Source organism: Lampris incognitus, chromosome 20, assembly GCF_029633865.1.
Source record: "Lampris incognitus isolate fLamInc1 chromosome 20, fLamInc1.hap2, whole genome shotgun sequence".
Classification (NCBI taxonomy): domain Eukaryota; kingdom Metazoa; phylum Chordata; class Actinopteri; order Lampriformes; family Lampridae; genus Lampris; species Lampris incognitus.
In genome coordinates this window covers 35,102,598-35,124,243 of record NC_079230.1, presented here as the reverse complement: position 1 = coordinate 35,124,243, position 21,646 = coordinate 35,102,598, and the positions used below count along the sequence as shown (strand labels likewise).

Sequence of the window (21,646 nt, the reverse complement as noted above, 5' to 3'; positions counted from 1 at the left end):
TCTCCTGGAAGAGTGGATGGAAACTGCCCCTCCATTCACTTTCTGTGGAATAGACTGCTTTGGACCCTTTTAGGTCAAGGAAGGGAGAAAGGAGCTAAAGCGTTACTTACCTGCATGTATTCCTGCATGTGTTCCAGAGCAGTACACATTGACATGCTCAATGACTTAATCAAAGATGCCTTTATCAACGCTCTGTGTTCATTCATTGCCATTCGCGGAACAGTCCGTCAGATACGATGTGATCAAGGTACCAACTTCGTTGGTGCTAGGCGTGAGTTTACTGAAGCATTGAAAGAGATGGATCAGGAAGAACTCAAAGGATTGGGATGTGAGTTCATCATGAACACCCCAGCTTCAAGTCATATGGGTGGCATCTGGGAAAGACAAATTCGCACCATCTGAAATGTCTTGACCTCCATTCTAGAACAGTCTGCCATACAACTTGACTGTTCCGGTCTACAAACCTTCCTATACAAAATCATAGCGGTTGTAAATAGCAGACCACTTACCACTGATTTTTTTAAATGACGCATCCAGTCCAGAGCCCTTGACACCGAGCATACTTACACTGAAATCCACGATCCTTTCCCCACCCCCTGGAAAGTTTGTCAAGGAAGATCTTTACCTCCGCAAGAGATGGCGCCGAGTTCAACTCTTGGCCAATAGCTTCTGGGCACGATGGAAGGAGTATCTCCTAATTCGCCAACACAGACAGAAGTGGGTCAAAGATCGTAGAAACGCAAAGGTCAATGACGTTGTTATTCTGCAGGATGAAGCTACACCACGAAGCCAGTGGAAGGTCGCAAGGGTTATCGAAGTGTACCCAGGAAAGGACAGAAGAGTGAAAAGACAAGTTGCTTATCAGTGACTCAAACCTGAATGGAAAGGGAAAGTGCATCTTCAAACCTGTTCACCTGGAGAGGCCCATCCACAAGACAGTTACACTGTTGGAAGCAGACTGAAGACCCAGTATCCATACTCACCCTCTCTCACTCCGCCAGTCCTTCGTATCCATAGTTAGTTCTTTAAATTAATGTTTATATGCAGTATGTTGTCTTTCTAAGTCGTTCTAAGAAATCACTTGATTCGTGTGATTTGGTGGGAGTGTAACTGCCTCACATTACCAGTTAAGTTTTAGTGTGGCATCTTCCTTTAAATCTTGGTTCCTACCTTTAATGTCCGAGAGGCGGCACTAATCTGCTGCGTCAGCGTTCCTCGCGCAATTGACTGATACACGTTTACTAAAGGTGACAAGAAGCAACAAAAAATAGCTTAAAGAAAAAAAGATAAGGACTTAAATATTAAGCATATGAACGTGTTTGCAGTGTGTAGAAGCCTAAAGGAAGGAGGACAGGAAGACGATTTTAGCCCCTGTAGTAACAAGCAGCCTACGAGTTCTCACGGGTTGAGCTGTCCAAGAGTAAAGCCCCGTTTTTTAACCAAGACCTCGTGCCTCGTGTCTGTTACTGAGGGAGCCACAGAGAGCTCCTGCCCCCCTCTCTGTCCATCCTTCTCCATCCCCGTCGTCATCACGGGGGAAGTTTTCCCCACCGTCCACTCCCCCTCTGACCACGCTTATCACTGGTGACTCGATTGTGAGAAACATAAACAGAAAATCTGCGGCAACTTTCTGTTTTCCTGGCGCTAAGGTGACTGACATCATGGAGAAAATCCCCAACATCTTAGCTGTTCATCCACTCGCCTGTGATGTTGTCCTTCACGTTGGCTGTAATGACATATCCAGTCAGTCCTCAGAAATATTGAAACGCGACTTCAGCGAACTTCTTGACTCTCTCTCGGTTCAACATAGGCGGTTCTACATCTCTGGTCCCCTCCCCCCCACTTAACCGTGGCGTGGCTCGCTTCAGTCGCACATTGAGTTTCCACAGCTGGTTACACTCAACCTGTGCAACCCGGAAAATAGCTTTTGTTGACAATTTTAATCTCTTCTGGAATCGCCCTGCTTTCTTCCGTCGAGATGGTATCCACCCACGCATTTTAACTGACAATTTTTATCACGCATTTTAACTGACAATTTATTTTACATAATCGGCAACTGTACCTCTGATTGACTATTCCCCACCACAAGTCCTCACCTGGTCAATACTGGTCACCACCAGCAAACCTCACCATCCCCTACAAACCACACTACCTTCCCCTTGTGGTCAGGAGGGCCTACTACTACCTCTCTCAGAGGTAATCCAGCGCTATTGTCTATACCGGTATTGTTTAGAAATAGAAGGAATCGGATGTAACTCAATCAATGGGGTAACCCAGTCTAATTTGTTACCTATTCCATGACAACCTCAGACTACCACAAGGGCCCCTATTATCTCAGCAAAGCTAGCCTTACTCAAAATCAGATCTCTAGCCAACAAATCATTTTTTTGTAAATGACATTATAACATCCTACCATTTAGATTTTTTGTCTTACTGAGACGCGGTTAACTGAAGGCAACAGCTCTACTGTTCTCAACGAGACAGAGTCAGAAAATTTTAGTTTTATGAATACCTGCCGGACTGGCAAGAAAGGAGTAGCTGCCTTATTTAAAGATGTTTTTCAGTGCAAAGAGATTTTACTTGGTAATTTTACTTCTTTTGAATACCTCAGTTTTATATCGATGGGTGCTCCCAAAATTCTATTTTTAACCATTTAAACACCTCCAAGATATTCTGTTAATTTTATTGATGATTTTACTGAGCGACTATCAGCTACTACTATTGATGATAACTTCTTTATCATAACAGGGGATTTTAACATTCATATAGATAATAACATGGACAATAATGCCAAAGATCTCTTTGCCCTACTTGACACCTTTGGCCTCTCGAAATACGTGAAAGAACCCATGCACACTCAAGGCCCCATTCTAGATTTGGTTATCGCTAAAGGTCTCAACATTTCATCCGTTATGGTTAAAGACTTGGCCCTTTCTGATCACTGCTGTTTCTTCTTTGGCTTGATGATCTTACCGGATGTTCAAAGTAGCTGTGTACCTGTTAAGAAGAGGTATAAATGAGAGTACTAGTGCTACGTTTATGGAGGCAATTACTATGTCACAAACCATGAATTCAGAGTCAGTTGATGTACTCCTGGACAACTTTAACATGAAAATTCCGGATGTCATGGATGTTGTTGCACAGGTAAAAGTCAAGAAAACTCTGAGCAAAAAGAAGGCACCTTGGAGAAATACCATGATGGTAAAAGCCCTGAAAAGAGAATGCAGGAAAGCCGAATGCAAATGGAGGAAAACTAAACTTCAAATCCACTACGACTTGTATAAACAAAGCCTTTATAATTTTAACTATGAGTTATGCAAGACTAGACAGCTACATTTTTCTAATTTGATTAACGGGAACGTTAATAATACCCGCACTCTATTTGCCATAGTTGACAAGCTTACAAACCCCCGAAAACAGATAGCCCCAGAACTCCTCTCCACAGAGAAATGTAATGAATTTGCTTGGTTTTTTTGGTGAAAAAATTAAAACTATTATACAGACCATCAACGTCACACAGTCAAGCAATAAAACTATGCAGTCTCTACGACCGCCTATAAATAATCTGGTCATGATGTCCCAATTTAATATGGTTGATCAAGAAACTCTAGTGGAAACAGTTCGGCATCTTAAATCATCAACATGTTGTCTCAACACACTACTGTCTGATTTTTTAAAACTATTCTTAACTCTGTAAAAACGGTGTTACATCAGATAGTTAATAGCTCACTGCTATCAGGCACTTTCCCAGAGTCACTAAAAATATATGCCATTAAGCCACTCCTAAAAAATAGAACTCAAGTTTTTCATGTTTCCAATCAGGATCAGGCTTCTGACCTAACCACAGTACTGAAACAGCTCTTATAAAAGTGTTAAATGACATATGGCTGAATACTGACTCGGGTAAAATATCTGTTCTGGTTTTACTTGATCTCAGTGCGGCATTTGACACTGTACATCACAGAATACTGTTGGACAGGCTGGAACATTGTGTAGGACTTTCCGGAGCAGTCCTTAATTGGTTCAGGTCTTATTTAGAAGACTGAAGGTACTTCGTCACAATTGGCCATTATGATTCTGATAAAGTGGCTATGACATGTGGAATCCCCCAGGGATCAGTTCTCGGACCTCTCCTGTTTAATCTATACGTGTTGCCTTAAAGCCAGATTCTTCAGAACAACAACATGGATTACCATAGTTATGCAGATGATAATCAGATATATCTGGCTCTCTTACGTGATGATCTCAGCCCAATAGACTGACCGTGTCACTGTTTGGAGCAGATAAATAATTGGATGAGCCAAAACTTTCTTCAATTAAATAAGGAAAAAACAAGAGATTATTGTGTTTGACAACAGAGAGACGAGAACTATTATAAATAAACAACTCAATTCTCGAGCTCTAAAAACCAAAGACAAAGTCCGAAATCTTGGCTTTTTAATAGACACAGATCTCACGTTCACCAGCCATATCAAAGCAATCACTAAAACAGTCTTCTATCATCTTAAATATAACCAGAATCAAGGGTCTGGTATGCCAAAATGACCAAGAGAAGCTCATCCATGCTTTTATTTCCAGTAGTGTGCATTTTATCTTCTGGGGCGATATTGAATTGCTGGTTCATCTAGAATAGAGTATCATCTTTCTTGCTTAACAGTTGCTATTAGTCTTATTCCAGCTGCTTGAGTATTAGTCCTTTTCTCTATACATCCGCTGCTGGTTCCTAGTGGGATTTTATTCTAGCTGTAGCTGTAGCTGTCTTATTCTATTTGCTTACTTGTCTTATTTACGTATTCTAGCTGTAGCTATTTTTCACCTAGTGTGCCCTTAAATATTTATTGTTGCCTAGCTGTTTTGACTTAGTTATCCTTTTAGCATATAAATATATTCCTTGGTAACTTGCTGTTTACCCAGTTATATTAGTACTGTGTGAGGTTTGATAGAGTTTTACATAAGTCTCCAGTTTCTGGGCAATAAGCCTATTTTCAGTGTAGCTCTTTGGCAAATTGGGTGTTAAGTGGCCAGGGTGTGGCCTGCACTCGTGGCAGACAATTAGCAATCAGTGTTCTTTAAATAACTGCTGCTAATTGGAAGCATAAGCTTCCAAGCGTCAGGCAAACAAGCCTAGGTTGAACGAAGGCTAGAGTGAACAAAGGCAAGCGCGACTTTTTCAAGCCAAGACTTCGTCAAGCATGGACTGCTCTTTTTAGATCCAGTCAGTCATCTGTATTTTGTGTACCTAGTACAGACTATGTGTTTTCTTCGTATTCCTGTCCTTTCCTCTTCCCCGGGCTGGCATAGACGTTGGGTCACTCCGAGGCGCTGTGACCCTACCAATCTCATCTATCCCACTCTCTCCACTCACGTTGAGCAAGTGGTGGTGGGAGGGCTCTGGAATTGCCAGTCTGCGGTGCCAAAAGCTGAGTTTATCTCAGGCTACGCATCCTTGCTCTCCCTCAACTTTCTTGCTCTAACTGAGACCTGGACCATGCCAGAAAACACTACCACACCCGCAGCTCTGTCTGATGTGTGCTCTTTTTCTCACACTCCCAGAGCTGGGAGGCGGGGTGGTGGTACTGGCCTGTTAATCTCCCTGAAATGGAAATACTCTCTTGTTTCCATTCCACAATTTTCTCTGCCCTCTTTTGAATTTCATGCTGTTACTGTCTCTTATCCAGTCAAACTCACCATCGTGGTTGTGTACCGCCCACCAGGCCCCCTTGGTGAGTTTCTGGAGGAACTTGACACACTTGTCTCACACGTCCCTGTTGATGACTCTGCACTTATCCTTCTCGGTGACTTCAACATCCACACTAACAAGCTAGATCCTCTTCTCTCTTTCCTCTCCTCCTTTGACCTTCACCTCTCACCCTCTCCTGCTACCCACAAAGCCGGCAACCAGCTGGACCTTATCTTTACTAGACACTGTCCTATTTCCAATCTCTCTGTTACTCCCCTCCAGCTCTCTGACCATTATTTCATGTCCTACTCTCGCTCCCTCTCTTCAGCCCCCTCAGCCCCTTCCCCTACCCACATGGTTTCCACCCATAGACACCTCCGCTCTCTCTCCACCACTGATCTTTCTTCCTCTGTTACCTCTATCCTCCCTACACCTCAATCGTTCTCTCTCCTACCCCCTGACACTGCTACTGATCTTCCTCTCTCTACCCTCTCCTCTTCTCTGGACAATCTCTGTCCCCTCACCTCCAGGCCTGCACGCCCAACTCCACCTGCCCCTTGTCTGACCGACTCAGTACGTACTGACAGACAGAGCCTGAGAGTAGCAGAGCGCAAATGGAAAAAAGGCAAACTCCCAGAGGACCTTCTCAACTTCCAATCTCTTCTTTCCACTTTCTCCTCCTCCCTTTCTGCTGCTAAGGCTGGCATATATCGCTCTAAAATCCTATCCTCTGCCTCTAATCTTAAGAAAGTCTTTGAAACCTTCTCTACACTTCTTCCTACTTCCTCCCTTCTCCCTGATGACTTCGCTAACTTCTTTGACAAGAAGATAAACGAAATCAGATTTTCTCACCACCCGGTTAGTGCTGCTTGCACTATCCCACCCTCTGCACCCTCCCTCACCTCTCCATGTCTCACCCTATCCCACCTCGCTCCCCTCTCCCCCAACGAGGTTCTAAACCTCATCACATCCAGTCGCCCCACCACATGCTCCCTTGACCCGGTCCCCTCCCCTCTTCTTCAGTCTATAGCACCTGAACTCCTTCCCTATCTAACTCACCTCATCAACACCTCCCTCCAGGCAGGATGCTTTCCATCTGCCTTCAAGACTGCTAGAGTCACCCCCCTTCTCAAGAAACCATCACTTAAACCCTCTGACGTCAAAAACTACAGACCAGTTTCCCTTCTACCCTTTCTATCCAAAACTTTCGAACGTGCTGTCTTTAACCAACTTTTTTTGTACCTCCACCAGAACAACCTCCTGGACCCCAACCAGTCTGGGTTCAGGGTGGGGTCACTCGACAGAGACGGCTCTCCTTGCAGTGACAGAATCACTGCACTCTGCGAGAGCAAACTCTCTCTCCTCTGTCCTTATACTCCTGGACCTGTCAGCTGCGTTCGACACAGTGAACCACCAGATCCTCCTCTCTACCCTCGAGGGGCTGGGTGTCACAGGCTCTGCACTCTCAATGTTTGCAACCTACCTGATGGGTCGCTCCTACCAGGTGACATGGAGGGGATCTGTGTCGGAGCCTCACAGACTGACTACAGGCATTCCACAGGGTTCGGTTCTGGGTCCTCTCCTTTTCTCCCTGTACACGACATCCCTGGGTTCTGTTATTCGCTCGCATGACTTCTCTTACCATTGTTATGCCGATGACACTCAGCTGATCTTGTCCTTTCCTCCCTCTGACACACAAGTAGAGACACGCATTGCTGCATGCTTGACTGACATCTGAGTGGATGGCGACACACCACCTGAAGCTCAATCTGGACAAGACAGAGCTGATGTTGCTCCCAGGGAAAGGTTGCCCGCACCGAGACCTGGCCATCACCATTGACAACACCGTGGTGACGCCAACTCAGACTGTGAGGAATCTGGGTGTGATCCTGGATAACCAACTGTCGTTTGCTGAAACGTTGCATTGGTTGCTCGCTCCTGCAGATTTCTCCTCTATAACATCAGGAGGATTCGCCCATTCCTCACCGATGAGATGGCACAGGTGCTCATCCAGGCTCTGGTCATCTCCCGGCTGGACTACGGCTGGCGCCCCGGCATCGGCCATCAGACCTCTGGAGCTTGTTCAGAAAGCTGCACCTTGTCTGGTCTTCAACCGCCCTAAGTTCTCCCACACAACTCCCCTTCTCATGTCCCTACACTGGCTCCCAGTAGCTTTTCGCATCCAGTTTAAGACTCTGGTGCTAGCCTACAGGGCAGTGAAAGGAACAGTTCCTTCCTATCTCCAGGCCATGGTCAAGCCCTACACCCCCACCTGACCACTTCGCTGTGCTGCCTCGGGATGCCTGGTTGCCCTGTCGCTCAGAGGCCCTTGCTGCCGATCAACCCGGTCACGGATCTGTTCTGTCCGGGCCCCACAGTGGTGGAATGAACTCCACACTGAATTCAGGACAGCGGAGTCACTGCCCATCTTTTGGCGCAGGTTGAAAACTCACCTCTTTAAGAACTACTACCCTGTTACTTGTTCTTAGCACTTATTGTATTCACTCATTCAAAAAAAAAACCTCTTTCTTGCACTTTTACTTTAGCACTGGTTTTGCTCTTAGATGCTTGTTTAGGTGCACTTATGACCTCTGATGACTAGTAGTTCTCCTGATTTCCTACATTAAATGCACTTATTGTAAGTCGCTTTGGATAAAAGCGTTGGTTAAATGACTGTAATGTAATGTAATGTAGAATTGATTACTGTCACGGTCTCTTAACTGATCTTCCCAAAAAGACCATTAAACAGCTGCAGCTTTTCCAGAATACTGCTGCTAGAGTTTTAACCAAATCAAATCAATTTTATTTGTATAGCCCAATATCACAAATTACAAATTTGCCTCAGTGGGCTTAACAGCAACACAACATCCTGTCCTTAGACCCTCTCATCAGATAAGGAAAAACTCCCTAAAAACCCCTTTAACAGGGAGAAAAACTAGGAAGAAACCTCAGGGAGAACAACAGAGGAGGGATCTCTCTCCCAAGACGGACAGCGTGCAATGGATGTTGTGTTCACGCAATTTACATAATACAACATTGAAAGAGGATAACAGAATTATAATGGACATAAAATTTATGAAGAACATGATGCACAGGATGCCAAGCGGTGTCCACATGCCAACGGAGCAGTCCAGGACCCAAGCCACGTGACCAGCATCATCATGTAACAGAGCACATTACTGCAGTCCTGAATCTTTACACTGGCTTCCAGTTAGTTACAGAATAGATTTTAAAGTGCTGCTACTTGTCTACAAATCACTGAATGTGTAGGCCCAGTATATATCACTGACATGCTAGAAGAGTATAAACCGGGTAGGGCTCTAAAATCCATGGACTCAGGTTAGTTAGTTCAGCCCAGAGTTCAAGCCAAACATGGTGAAGCAGCATTTAGCTGTTATGCTGCATGGAACTGGAACAAACTACCAGAAGATCTTAGATGTGCCCCAAACATAGCAAGTTTTAAATCTCGGTTAAAAACATTTCTTTTTTTCTTCTTGTGCCTATGATTGAGCATTAAAACTTGCACCTCGTTCCAACTGCACTTTAGTTCTGGGAATAGATCTCTAGTCACTCCTGGTGGCGAAGTGACTACGTTTTTATTCTATGACTTTTTTGTACTTTGTATTTTCTTTTTATAGTACATCTTTTAATTATATTACTCTTTTTAATTACTAATTCAAAGTATTTTATGCACTTTGTATTCTTTTAATTATATTTTATATATGATTGTTCGTATTTGCTTTTATTTACTCTCTTTAATTATATTTCATATGGTTGTTCCTTTTTTGTTTTTATTTGTTTAAAGCACATTGAATTGCCCTGTGTACGAAATGTGCTTTAAAAATAAACTTCCTTGCTTCAGGTGTTTTAGATGTTTCAGGTGTTTTAGGTGTGTGTGTGACAGCTGGCCGCGAAAGCACTGTGAAAAGCTCTGAAAACCTACAACTTTCCTAACACAGTGGTGCTATGTAAGAGTCATGCTTCTCATCTGACACTGTTTGCTTAGTTCCCTGCAGACATGGAACAAGAAATTGTAGGTAAACCAGTTAGTAAGCGAGCATGTCCCAGGTTCAGTGTCCCAGATTCACTGTCCCAGGTTCATGAGCTGCTTCAAATGTAAAGATTCTTGTCATGTCTTGGCCCATTAAGCTTCACAAGCAATCTAGAAGTTGTAAGACTAGATCAGCAACTGAGAGGATGGTTTCTCTTGCAGTAAAAAGTGGTAATCCTCTGGAATGGTTTTGTTACCACATGTAATGAAGGGAAGTGACATTGATAGTGTGCTAAGTTGTTAATCAATGTCTTACCAGTAACGGCAGTATTTCTGGGGCTTTTGTATGATGCATCAAATGCATGCACACATGGAACAGCTTCTCTCTTAGTCACTGAAGTCACATAAAAACTGAACAGAATAGTTAACTCATTTATTACTAGTACCGTAAACCATTTTAACGCCACATTTCAATCAGCACCAGGACTAGTGGCTTGAACATTAAGACTTATCTACGACAAAAAATATTGGTGTAACCAGCAAACTTTACATTCCTGGCTCTACATATGTGTAAATGATTAATACAGGAGATGGGTCCAATCATAAAACTGTCATTTGGTGTTTGGTGTAAGTTCTTTGTTTCAAAACTGCAGAGTGCACCTTTACAGACATTTATTTCTTCCACAGATAACCTGAACCTGGACTCCAGCCTCATCATGAACTCCACCGACCTTCCCCTGCTTTCCCACTGACCTCCATCCTGCTCTCAGCTGTTCATGTGGGGCACATACATCACTGCTGCTTTTTATCAGGAATTAGTGATAGTTTGGCAGAAGAGAGAACTTTTATTGGTGTTGTCTTTCCTTTTAATTGACCTGTACTGACTTTTGCTTTCTGGAAAAGACAAGAACATGATTTTACTGAAAGATCTCACCGACCCTCATGCACCATGAATTGCTTTCCTCCTCTTCTCAAGGCAGAAGGCAATGAACGAGTGTAACAGAAATGTTTGGAAATCTGACAAAAGCTGTAGCTAGAAAATAAAACACCTGTTTCCTGCTCGTTTCTGTCCACATACTTTCACCTTGGATGCACACATTAAATATTCTGTAATGGAAAAAGTAAATGTTTGTAACAGTTCAGAAGTCCACAGTGTGAAGGAACAGTAGAACATTATGATGAACAGTATGATGACTACTTCAGACAGTATGATGAACAGTGTCATGACTACTTTAGACAGTTTGATGAACAGTGTCATGACTACTGTAGACAGTATGATGAACAGTGTCATGACTACTTTAGACAGTTTGATGAACAGTGTCATGACTACTTTAGAAAGTTTGATGAACAGTGGCATGACTACTTTAGACAGTATGATGAACAGTATCATGGCTACTGTACACAGTATGATGAACAGTATCATGGCTACTGTAGACAGTATGATGGACAGTATCATGGCTACTGTACACAATACGATGAACAGTATCATGGCTACATTAGACAGTATGATGAACAGTATCGTGGCTACTGTACACAGTATGATGAACAGTATCATGGCTACTGTAGACAGTATGATGGACAGTATCATGGCTACTGTACACAATACGATGAACAGTATCATGGCTACATTAGACAGTATGATGAACAGTATCATGGCTACTGTAGACAGTATGATTAACAGTATCATGGCTACTTTAGACAGTGTGATGAACAGTATCATGGCTACTGTAGACAGTATGATGGACTATCTTGGCTACTGTACACAGTACGATGAACAGTATCATGGCTACTGTACACAGTATGATGAACAGTATCATGGCTACTGTAGACAGTATGATGAACAGTATCATGGCTACTTTAAACAGTATGATGAACAGTGTCATGACTACTGTACACAGTATAATGAACAGTATCATGGCTACTGTACACAGTATGATGAACAGTATCATGGCTACTGTAGACAGTATGATGGACAATATCATGGCTACTGTACACAGTATGATGAACAGTATCATGGCTACTGTACACAGTACGATGAACAGTATCATGGCTACTTTAGACAGTATGATGAACAGTATCATGGCTACTGTAGACAGTATGATTAACAGTATCATGGCTACTGTACACAGTATGATGAACAGTGTCATGGCTACTGTAGACAGTATGATGAACAGTATCATGGCTACTTTAGACAGTGTGATGAACAGTATCATGGCTACTGTAGACAGTATGATGGACTATCTTGGCTACTGTACACAATACGATGAACAGTATCATGGCTACTGTACACAGTATGATGAACAGTATCATGGCTACTGTAGACAGTATGATGGACAATATCATGGCTATTGTAGACAGTATGATGGACAGTATCATGGCTAGTGTAGACAGTATGATGAACAGTATCATGGCTACTGTACACAGTATGATGGACAGTATCATGGCTACTGTAGACAGTATGATGAACAGTATCATGGCTACTGTAGACAGTATGATGAACAGTATCATGGCTACTGTACACAGTATGATGGACAGTATCATGGCTACTGTAGACAGTATGATGAACAGTATCATGGCTACTGTAGACAGTATGATGGACAGTATCATGGCTACTGTAGACAGTATGATGAACAGTATCATGGCTACTGTAGACAGTATGATTAACAGTATCATGGCTACTGTACACAGTATGATGAACAGTGTCATGGCTACTGTAGACAGTATGATGAACAGTATCATGGCTACTGTAGACAGTATGATGGACTATCTTGGCTACTGTACACAATACAATGAACAGTATCATGGCTACTTTAGACAGTATAATGAACAGTATCATGGCTACTGTACACAGTATGATGAACAGTATCATGGCTACTTTAAACAGTATGATGAACAGTGTCATGACTACTTTAGACAGTATGATGAACAGTATCATGGCTACTTTAAACAGTATGATGAACAGTATCATGGCTACTGTAGACAGTATGATGGACAATATCATGGCTACTGTAGACAGTATGATGAACAGTATCATGGCTACTGTAGACAGTATGATGGACAATATCATGGCTACTGTAGACAGTATGATGGACAGTATCATGGCTACTGTAGACAGTATGATTAACAGTATCATGGCTACTGTACACAGTATGATGAACAGTATCATGGCTACTGTAGACAGTATGATGGACAATATCATGGCTACTGTACACAGTATGATTAACAGTATCATGGCTACTTTAGACAGTGTGATGAACAGTATCATGGCTACTGTAGACAGTATGATTAACAGTATCATGGCTACTTTAGACAGTGTGATGAACAGTATCATGGCTACTGTAGACAGTATGATGGACTATCTTGGCTACTGTACACAGTACGATGAACAGTATCATGGCTACTTTAGACAGTTTGATGAACAGTATCATGGCTACTTTAGACATTATAATGAACAGTATCATGGCTGCTGTACACAGTATGATGAACAGTATCATGGCTACTTTAGACAGTATAATGAACAGTATCATGGCTACTGTACACAGTATGATGAACAGTGTCATGACTACTTTAGACAGTATGATGAACAGTATCATGGCTACTGTAGACAGTATGATGAACAGTATCATGGCTTCTCTACACAGTATGTTGACTACTGTAGACAGTATGATGACTACTGTAAAGTGTGATGACTACTGGAGACAGTATGATGAAGAGTATGATGAATACTGTGGACAGTATGCACATACTCTACGTGGTTTGTTGGAATTTTGTCCTTTCTGTCATCTCGTCAGAAAAGAGCTGGTGGTTTTAAAGAATGAAGGACAGCTATTTAATTATTTTTTAGCAGTTCAAGTGAGAATTTGTGTCCTGGGACACAAATTCTCACATTTAAATGAACATGAGGGTCAGAGCTGGCTTATTCAACAAAATACACACTAGTGAGATGTAATGTAAACAATCATTTAAACAGTGTCATGGAAGTGAAGCATTCAATCCACACACCTGCGTCCACTCGGATTAAACAGGAAACAGTCATGTTCAGTACTGTTAAAAACTAGTCATGCTCAGTACTATCTTGAAACTAGTCACGTTCAGTACTATGTTGAAACTAGTCATGTACTATCTTGAAACTAGTCATGTACTATGTTAAAACTAGCCATGTATTATGTTGAAACGAGGCAGGTACTATCTTGAAACTAGTCATGTACTGTGTTAAAACTAGTCATGTTCAGTACTATGTTGAAACTAGTCATGAACTATATTAAAACTAGTCATGTTCAGTATTATGTTGAAACTAGTCATGTACTATTTTGAAACTAATCATGTTCAGTACTATGTTGAAACTAGTCATGTACTGTTAAAACTAGTCATGTACCATGTTGAAACTAGTCATGTTCAGTACTATGTTGAGACTAGTCATGTACTATATTGAAACTAGTCATGTACCATGTTGAAACTAATCATGTACCATGTTGAAACTAGTCATGTTCAGTACTATGCTGAAACTACTCATGTACTATATTGAAACTAGCCATGTTCAGTACTATATTGAAACTAGCCATGTTCAGTACTATATTGAACCTAGTCATGTACAATGTTGATACTAGTCATGCACTATGTTGAAACTAGTCATGTACAATGTTGAAACTAGTCATATACTATATTGAAACTAGTCATGTTCAGTACTATGTTGAATCTAGTCATGGTCAGTACTATGTTGAAACTAGTCATGTACCATGTTGAAACTAGTCATGGTCAGGATTATGTTGAAACTACTCATGGTCAGTACTACATTGAAACTAGTCATGTACCATGTTAAAACTAGTCATGTACCATGTTGAAACTGGTCATGTTCAGTACTATGTTGAAACTAGTCATGTACTATATTGAAACTAGTTATGTTCAGTACTATGTTGAAACTAGTCATGTTCAGTACTATGTTGAAACTAATCATGTAAAATGTTGATACTAGTCATGCACAATGTTGAAACTAGTCATGTTCAGTACCATGTTGAAACTAGTCATGTTCAGTACTATGTTGAAACTAGCCATGTACCATGTTGAAACTAGCCATGTACCATGTTGAAACTAGTCATATACTATGTTGAAACTAGTCATGTTCAGTACTATGTTGAAACTAGTCATGGTCAGGATTATGTTGAAACTAGTCATGTTCAGTACTATGTTGAAACTAGTCATGAACCATGTCGAAACTAGTCATGTACTACATTAAAACTAGTCATGTTCAGTACTATGTTGAAACTAGTCATGTACCATGTTGAAACTAATCATGTTCAGTACTATGTTGAAACTAATCATGCACTATATTGAAACTAGCCATGTTCAGTACTATATTGAACCTAGTCATGTACAATGTTGATACTAGTCATGCACTATGTTGAAACTAGTCATGTTCAGTACTATGTTGAATCTATTCATGTACCATGTTGAAACTAGTCATATACTATGTTGAAACTAGTCATGTTCAGTACTATGTTGAAACTAGTCATGTTCAGTACTATGTTGAAACTAATCATGCACTATATTGAAACTAGCCATGTTCAGTACTATATTGAACCTAGTCATGTACAATGTTGATACTAGTCATGCACTATGTTGAAACTAGTCATGTTCAGTACTATGTTGAAACTAGTCATGTACCATGTTGAAACTCGTCATGTTCAGTATTATGTTGAAACTAATCATGCACTATATTGAAACTAGCAATGTTCAGTACTATATTGAACCTATTCATGTACCATGTTGAAACTAGTCATATACTATGTTGAAACTAGTCATGTTCAGTACCATGTTGAAACTAGTCATTGTCAGGATTATGGTGAAACTAGTCATGGTCAGTACTATGTTGAAACTAGTCATGTACCACGTTGAAACTAGTCATGAACCATGTCGAAACTAGTCATGTACTACATTAAAACTAGTCATGTTCAGTACTATGTTGAAACTAGTCATGTACCATGTTGAAACTAATCATGTTCAGTACTATGTTGAAACTAATCATGCACTATATTGAAACTAGTCATGTTCAGTACTATGTTGAAACTAGACATGTACCATGTTGAAACTAGTCATGGTCAGTACTGTTACTCAGTGTGGACACCAGATACATCCAGGCAGTTTTAATATATAGTATTTTTGGGTTTAACAAAATAACCACTTTTATACCTGGCACCATTAAAAGGACATTTTACAAACTCGCATTAATTGAAGGTGTTCTTGTCTTTTAAATATGGCTCACCCATTGTGTCCTGTCTCATGTGTTTCTTCCTTGTTTCCTTGCGTAGTACTTGTAAGGCATCGTACAGCAGGGTTTTGATACTAGAACAGCCAGTTTACTGTTTAGCTCTGAGCATAACAAGTGAGTTCATGAGATGATCTAGTGTGGTTCCTTATAAACTAGTTAATAATACTTATACTCCAGTGTGAAATACTGTAGTTTTATATACACACGGCTTGCTCTCAAACAGGAAGTACCTGCAGAACAGGTGTGTTGAAATGAACAGCATTAATAAAGTGTACTTTTACATTTTATCAAACATCACTTGGTTCTGTTCATTCTTTCACTGGCTTTGTTTCTCTGTAGTTCAGAGTTAGTAGTACTTCAAGTCAAGAAATTGGTCTAAATTCCAGTAGTACTGACAGAATGTACAACACGGTACACCACCAGAGTACGTTCTGAATTAAACAGGGCAAAAGGTTATTATTGAATTTGTACAAAAACTTTACTTATTCATTTCTTCAATTAAAAAAGTGTAAAAATAAATGCACTTTGTGAAACAAGTCTGAGATGAAAACGTTCAGGAAGAACAAATCAGTCAACGCTGTGCTGAACACAGAGATACTACATACAAGCTTCCCCTGCTTAAATTAGTCAAGTACAAATACTTTGGTCATGAGCACTGGAAGACGACACTAAAGATGAATATGTGTGTCTGACTGGAGCAGCACAAATCATCCTGGCAGCGAGGAGGCAAGCTACCAGTAATGATGTGCTGCTACTGCCCTGCACACTGCCCTCTCCCCCAGCCTCCGTCCAGAGAGATGCTGCTACTGCCCTGCACACTGCCCTCTCCCCCAGCCTCCGTCCAGAGAGATGCTGCTACTGCCCTGCACACTGCCCTCTCCCCCAGCCTCCGTCCAGAGAGATGCTGCTACTGCCCTGCACACTGCCCTCTCCCCCAGCCTCCGTCCAGAGAGATGCTGCTACTGCCCTGCACACTGCCCTCTCCCCCAGCCTCCGTCCAGAGAGATGCTGCTACTGCCCTGCACACTGCCCTCTCCCCCAGCCTCCGTCCAGAGAGACGCTGCTACTGCCCTGCACACTGCCCTCTCCCCCAGCCTCAGTCCAGAGAGATGCTGCTACTGCCCTGCACTGTTCTCTCCCCCAGAGTCCGTCCAGAGAGATGCTGCTACTGCCCTGCACACTGCCCTCTCCCCCAGCCTCCGTCCAGAGAGATGCTGCTACTGCCCTGCACACTGCCCTCTCCCCCAGCCTCCGTCCAGAGAGATGCTGCTACTGCCCTGCACACTGTTCTCTCCTCCAGCCTCCATCCAGAGATGCTGCTACTGCCCTGCACACTGTTCTCTCCCCCAGCCTCCGTCCAGAGAGATGCTGCTACTGCCCTGCACACTGCTCTCTCCTCCAGAGTCCGTCCTGCCCTGCACACTGCCCTCTCCCCCAGCCTCCGTCCAGAGAGATGCTGCTACTGCCCTGCACACTGTTCTCTCCCCCAGCCTCCGTCCAGAGATGCTGCTACTGCCCTGCACACTGCCCTCTCCCCCAGCCTCCGTCCAGAGAGATGCTGCTACCGCCCTGCACACTGTTCTCCCCCAGCCTCCATCCAGAGAGATGCTGCTACTGCCCTGCACACTGTTCTCTCCCCCAGCCTCCGTCCAGAGATGCTGCTACTGCCCTGCACACTGCTCTTTCCCCCCGCCTCCGTCCAGAGAGATGCTGCTACTGCCCTGCACACTGCCCTCTCCCCCAGCCTCCGTCCTGCCCTGCACACTGCCCTCTCCTCCAGCCTCCGTCCAGAGAGATGCTGCTACTGCCCTGCACACTGCCCTCTCCCCCAGCCTCCGTCCTGCCCTGCACACTGCCCTCTCCTCAGCCTCCGTCCAGAGAGATGCTGCTACTTCCCTCCACACTGTCCTCTCCCCGAGCCTCCGTTCAGAGAGATGCTGCTACTGCCCTGCACACTGCCCTCTCCCCCAGCCTCCGTCCAGAGAGATGGAGAGGGTCGCGAGCTACACGTTGACCATGCATTTGTATTTGCAATGACTGACAGCAATACGGTTATTAGAAGATGATGACAGACCATATGAGAGGGTGTCTATCCTGCAGCAACAGACCACACTGCAGCAACAGACCACATGAGAGGTTGTCTATCCTGCAGCAACAGACCACATGAGAGGGTGTCCATCCTGCAGCAACAGACCACACTGCAGCAACAGACCACATGAGAGGGTGTCTATCCTGCAGTAACAGGGAAGGGAGTTTTTCATGCAACAATCCTTGCAGGGCAGACTGCATATGGAGCAGACATGCACTCTTGGCTGGACAACGGGCAGGCCAGCATCATCCATCCATCCATTATCCGAACCGCTTATCCTGCTCTCAGGCTCGCGGGGATGCTGGAGCCGATCCCAGCAGTCACTAGACGGCAGGCGGGGAGACACCCTGGACAGGCCGCCAGGCCTGACATCACAGGGCCAACACACACACACCCACCCACACATATTCATACCTAGGGACAATTTAGTATGGCCGATTCACCTGACCTACATGTCTTTGGACTGTGGGTGGAAACCGGAACCCCTGGAGGAAACCCAAACAGACATGGGGAGAACATGCAAACTCCATACAGAGGACAAACCCCGAGGTTGGATTACCCCGGGGCTCGAACCCAGGACCTTTTTGCTGTGAGGCGACCGAGCTAACCACTGCGCCACCGTGCCGCCGGCCAGTATCATATTTATCTTTATTTATCTATCTCACAGTATTTCTCCGGGTGCTGCACGGCGGCTGCCCACTGCTCCTAGCTACACAGGGTTGGGTTAAATGCAGAGAAATAATTGCCCCACGAGGATTAATAAAGTATCTCAAATCAAATCTACTACTACTACTTTCGGCTGCTCCCGTTAGGGGTCGGCACAGCGGATCCTCCGTTTCCATCTCTTCCTGCCTTCTTTCCATCTCTTCCTGTCTCTGTCACACCAGCCACCTGCATGTCTTCCCTCACCACATCCATAAACCTCCTCTTTGGCCTTCCTCTTTTCCTCTTCCCTGGCAGCTCAATATTCAGCATCCTTCTCCCAATAAACCCAGCATCTCTCCTCCACACATGCCCAAACCATCTTAATCTTGCCTCTCTTGCTTTGTCTCCAAACCGTCCAACCTGAGCGGTCCCTCTAATATACTCGTTCCTAATCCTGTCCTTCTTCATCACTCCCAGTGAAAATCTTAGCATCTTCAACTCTGCCACCTCCAGCTCCTCCTCCTGTGTTTTCATCAGTGCCACTGTCTCCAAACCATACAACATAGCTGGTCTCACAACCATCTTGTAAACCTTCTCTTTAACTTTTGCTGGTACCCTTCTGTCACACATCACTCCTGACTCATATCCACCCACTCCCACCCTGCCTGCACTCTCTTCTGCACTCCCCGTTACTTTGGACAGTTGACTCCAAGCATTTAAACTCATATATCTTCGTCACCTCCACTCCTTGCATCCTGACCATTCCACTGTCCTCCCTGTTATTCACGCATAGGTATTCCACCTTGCTCCTACTGACTTTCATTCCTCTTCTCTCCAGTGCATACCTCCACCTCTCCAGGCTCTCCTCAACCTGCACCCTACTCTTGCTACAGATCACAATGTCATCTGCAAGCATCATAGTCCATGGAGACTCCTGCCTGATCTCGTCAGTCAACCTGTCCATCACCATTGCAAACAAGAAAGGGCTCAGAGCCGATCCTTGATGTAATCCCACCTCCACCTTGAACCCATCTGTCATTCCAACCACACACCTCACCACTGTCACACTGCCCTCATACACCACTCCTACATACGTCCCTCATACACCACTTCTACATACTTTCCTGCAACTCCCGACTTCCTCATACAATACCACACCTCCTCTCTCGGCACCTTGTCGTATGCTTTCTCTAAATCTACAAAGACACAATGTACCTCCTTCTGGCCTTCTCTATACTTCTCCATCAACATTCTCAAAGCAAACATCACATCTGTGGTGCTCTTTCATGGCATGAAACCATACTGCTGCTGCTGATCATCACCTCTCCTCCTCTTAACCTAGCTTCTATTACTCTTTCCCATATCTTCATGCTGTGGCTGATCAACTTTATACCTCTGTAGTTGCTACAGTTCTGCACACCACCCTTGTTCTTGAAAAGCGGTACCAGTATGCTCCTTCTCCACTCCTCAGGCATCCTCTCACTTTCCAAGATTGTGTTAAACAATCTAGTTAAAAACCCCACTGCCATCTCTCCTAAACATCTCCATGCCTCCACAGGTATGTCATCAGGACCCACTGCCTTTCCACTCTTCATCCTCTTCATAGCTGCCCTCACCTCCTCCTTGCTAATCCACTGAACTTCCTGATTCACTATCCCTACATCATCCAACCTTCTCTCTCTCTCATTTTCTTCATTCATCAGCCCCTCAAAGTACTCCTTCCACCTTCTCAACACACTCCTCGCTTGTCAGCACACTTCCATCTCTATCCTTGATCACCCTAACTTGCTGCACATCCTTCCCAGCTCGGTCCCTCCGTCTAGCCAATCAGTACAAGTCCTTTTCTCCTTCCTTAGTGTCTAACCTGTCATACAACTCACCATACACCTTTTCCTTTGCCACCTCTCTCTTCGCTTTACGCTGCATCACCTTCTACTCCTGTCTACTTTCTTCATCTCTCTGACTATCCCACTTCTTCCTTGCCAACCTTTTCCTCTGTATAATTTGCTGTACTTCCTCATTCCACCACCAAGTCTCCTTGTCTTCCTTCCTCTGTCCTGATGACACACCAAGTACCTTCCTAGCTGTCTCCCTCACTATTTCTGCAGTGGTTGTCCAGCCATCTGGCAACTCTTCACTACCACCCAGTGCCTGTCTTAACTCCTGCCTGAACTCCACACAAATCTTCCTTCTTCAACGTCCACCATTTGATCTTCAGCTGTGTCTTCACTCTCTTCCTCTTCTTGGTCTCCAAAGTCATCCTACAGACCACCATCCGATGCTGCCTAGCTACATTCTCCCCTGTCACCACCTTGCAGTCTCCAATCCCTTTTAGATGGCGCCTTCTACATAAGATATAGTCCACCTGTGTGCACTTTCCTCCACTCTTGTACGCCACTGTGTTCCTCCCTCTTCTTGAAATATGTATTCACCACAGCCATTTCCATCCTTTTCGCAAAATCCACCATCTGTCCTTCCACATTTCTCTCCTTGACACCATACCGACCCATCACCTCCTCATCACCTCTGTTCCCTTCACCAACATGTCCACTGAAGTCCACTCCAATCACCACTCTCTCCTCATTGGGTACCCTCCCCACCATGTCATCCAACTCATTCCAGAATTCTTCTTTTTCGTCCATCTTACACCCAACTTGTGGGGCATATGCGCTGATAACATTCATCAATAAACCTTCAATTTCCAGCTTCATACTCATCACTCTGTCTGACACTCTCTTCACCTACAGCACACTCTTGACATACTTTTCCTTCAGAATTACCCCTACCCCATTTCTCCTCCTATTTGCACCATGGTATAAGAGTTTGAACCCACCTCCGATACTTCTGACTTTACTGCCCTTCCACCTGGTCTCTTGCACACACAGTATGCCTACCTTTCTTCTTTCCATCATATCAGCCAGCTGTCTCCCTTTATCAGTCATAGTGCCAACATTCAAAGTTCCAACTCTCACCTCC

The 21,646-nt window shown here is 43.8% G+C and overlaps 1 protein-coding gene across 1 annotated transcript in view; it reads left to right on the top strand.

Moving 5' to 3' along the window:
- The window catches only part of zgc:92664 (uncharacterized protein LOC436695 homolog), a 249,544-nt gene extending 238,812 nt beyond the window's left edge, over positions 1-10,732 (top strand). Inside the window, exon 5 of the mRNA XM_056300565.1 lies at positions 10,359-10,732. Coding sequence (XP_056156540.1) covers positions 10,359-10,423 — 65 coding nt within the window. The 3' untranslated portion in view covers positions 10,424-10,732. The remainder of the gene's footprint in view (positions 1-10,358) is intronic.
- The last annotated feature ends 10,914 nt before the right edge of the window (positions 10,733-21,646 follow it).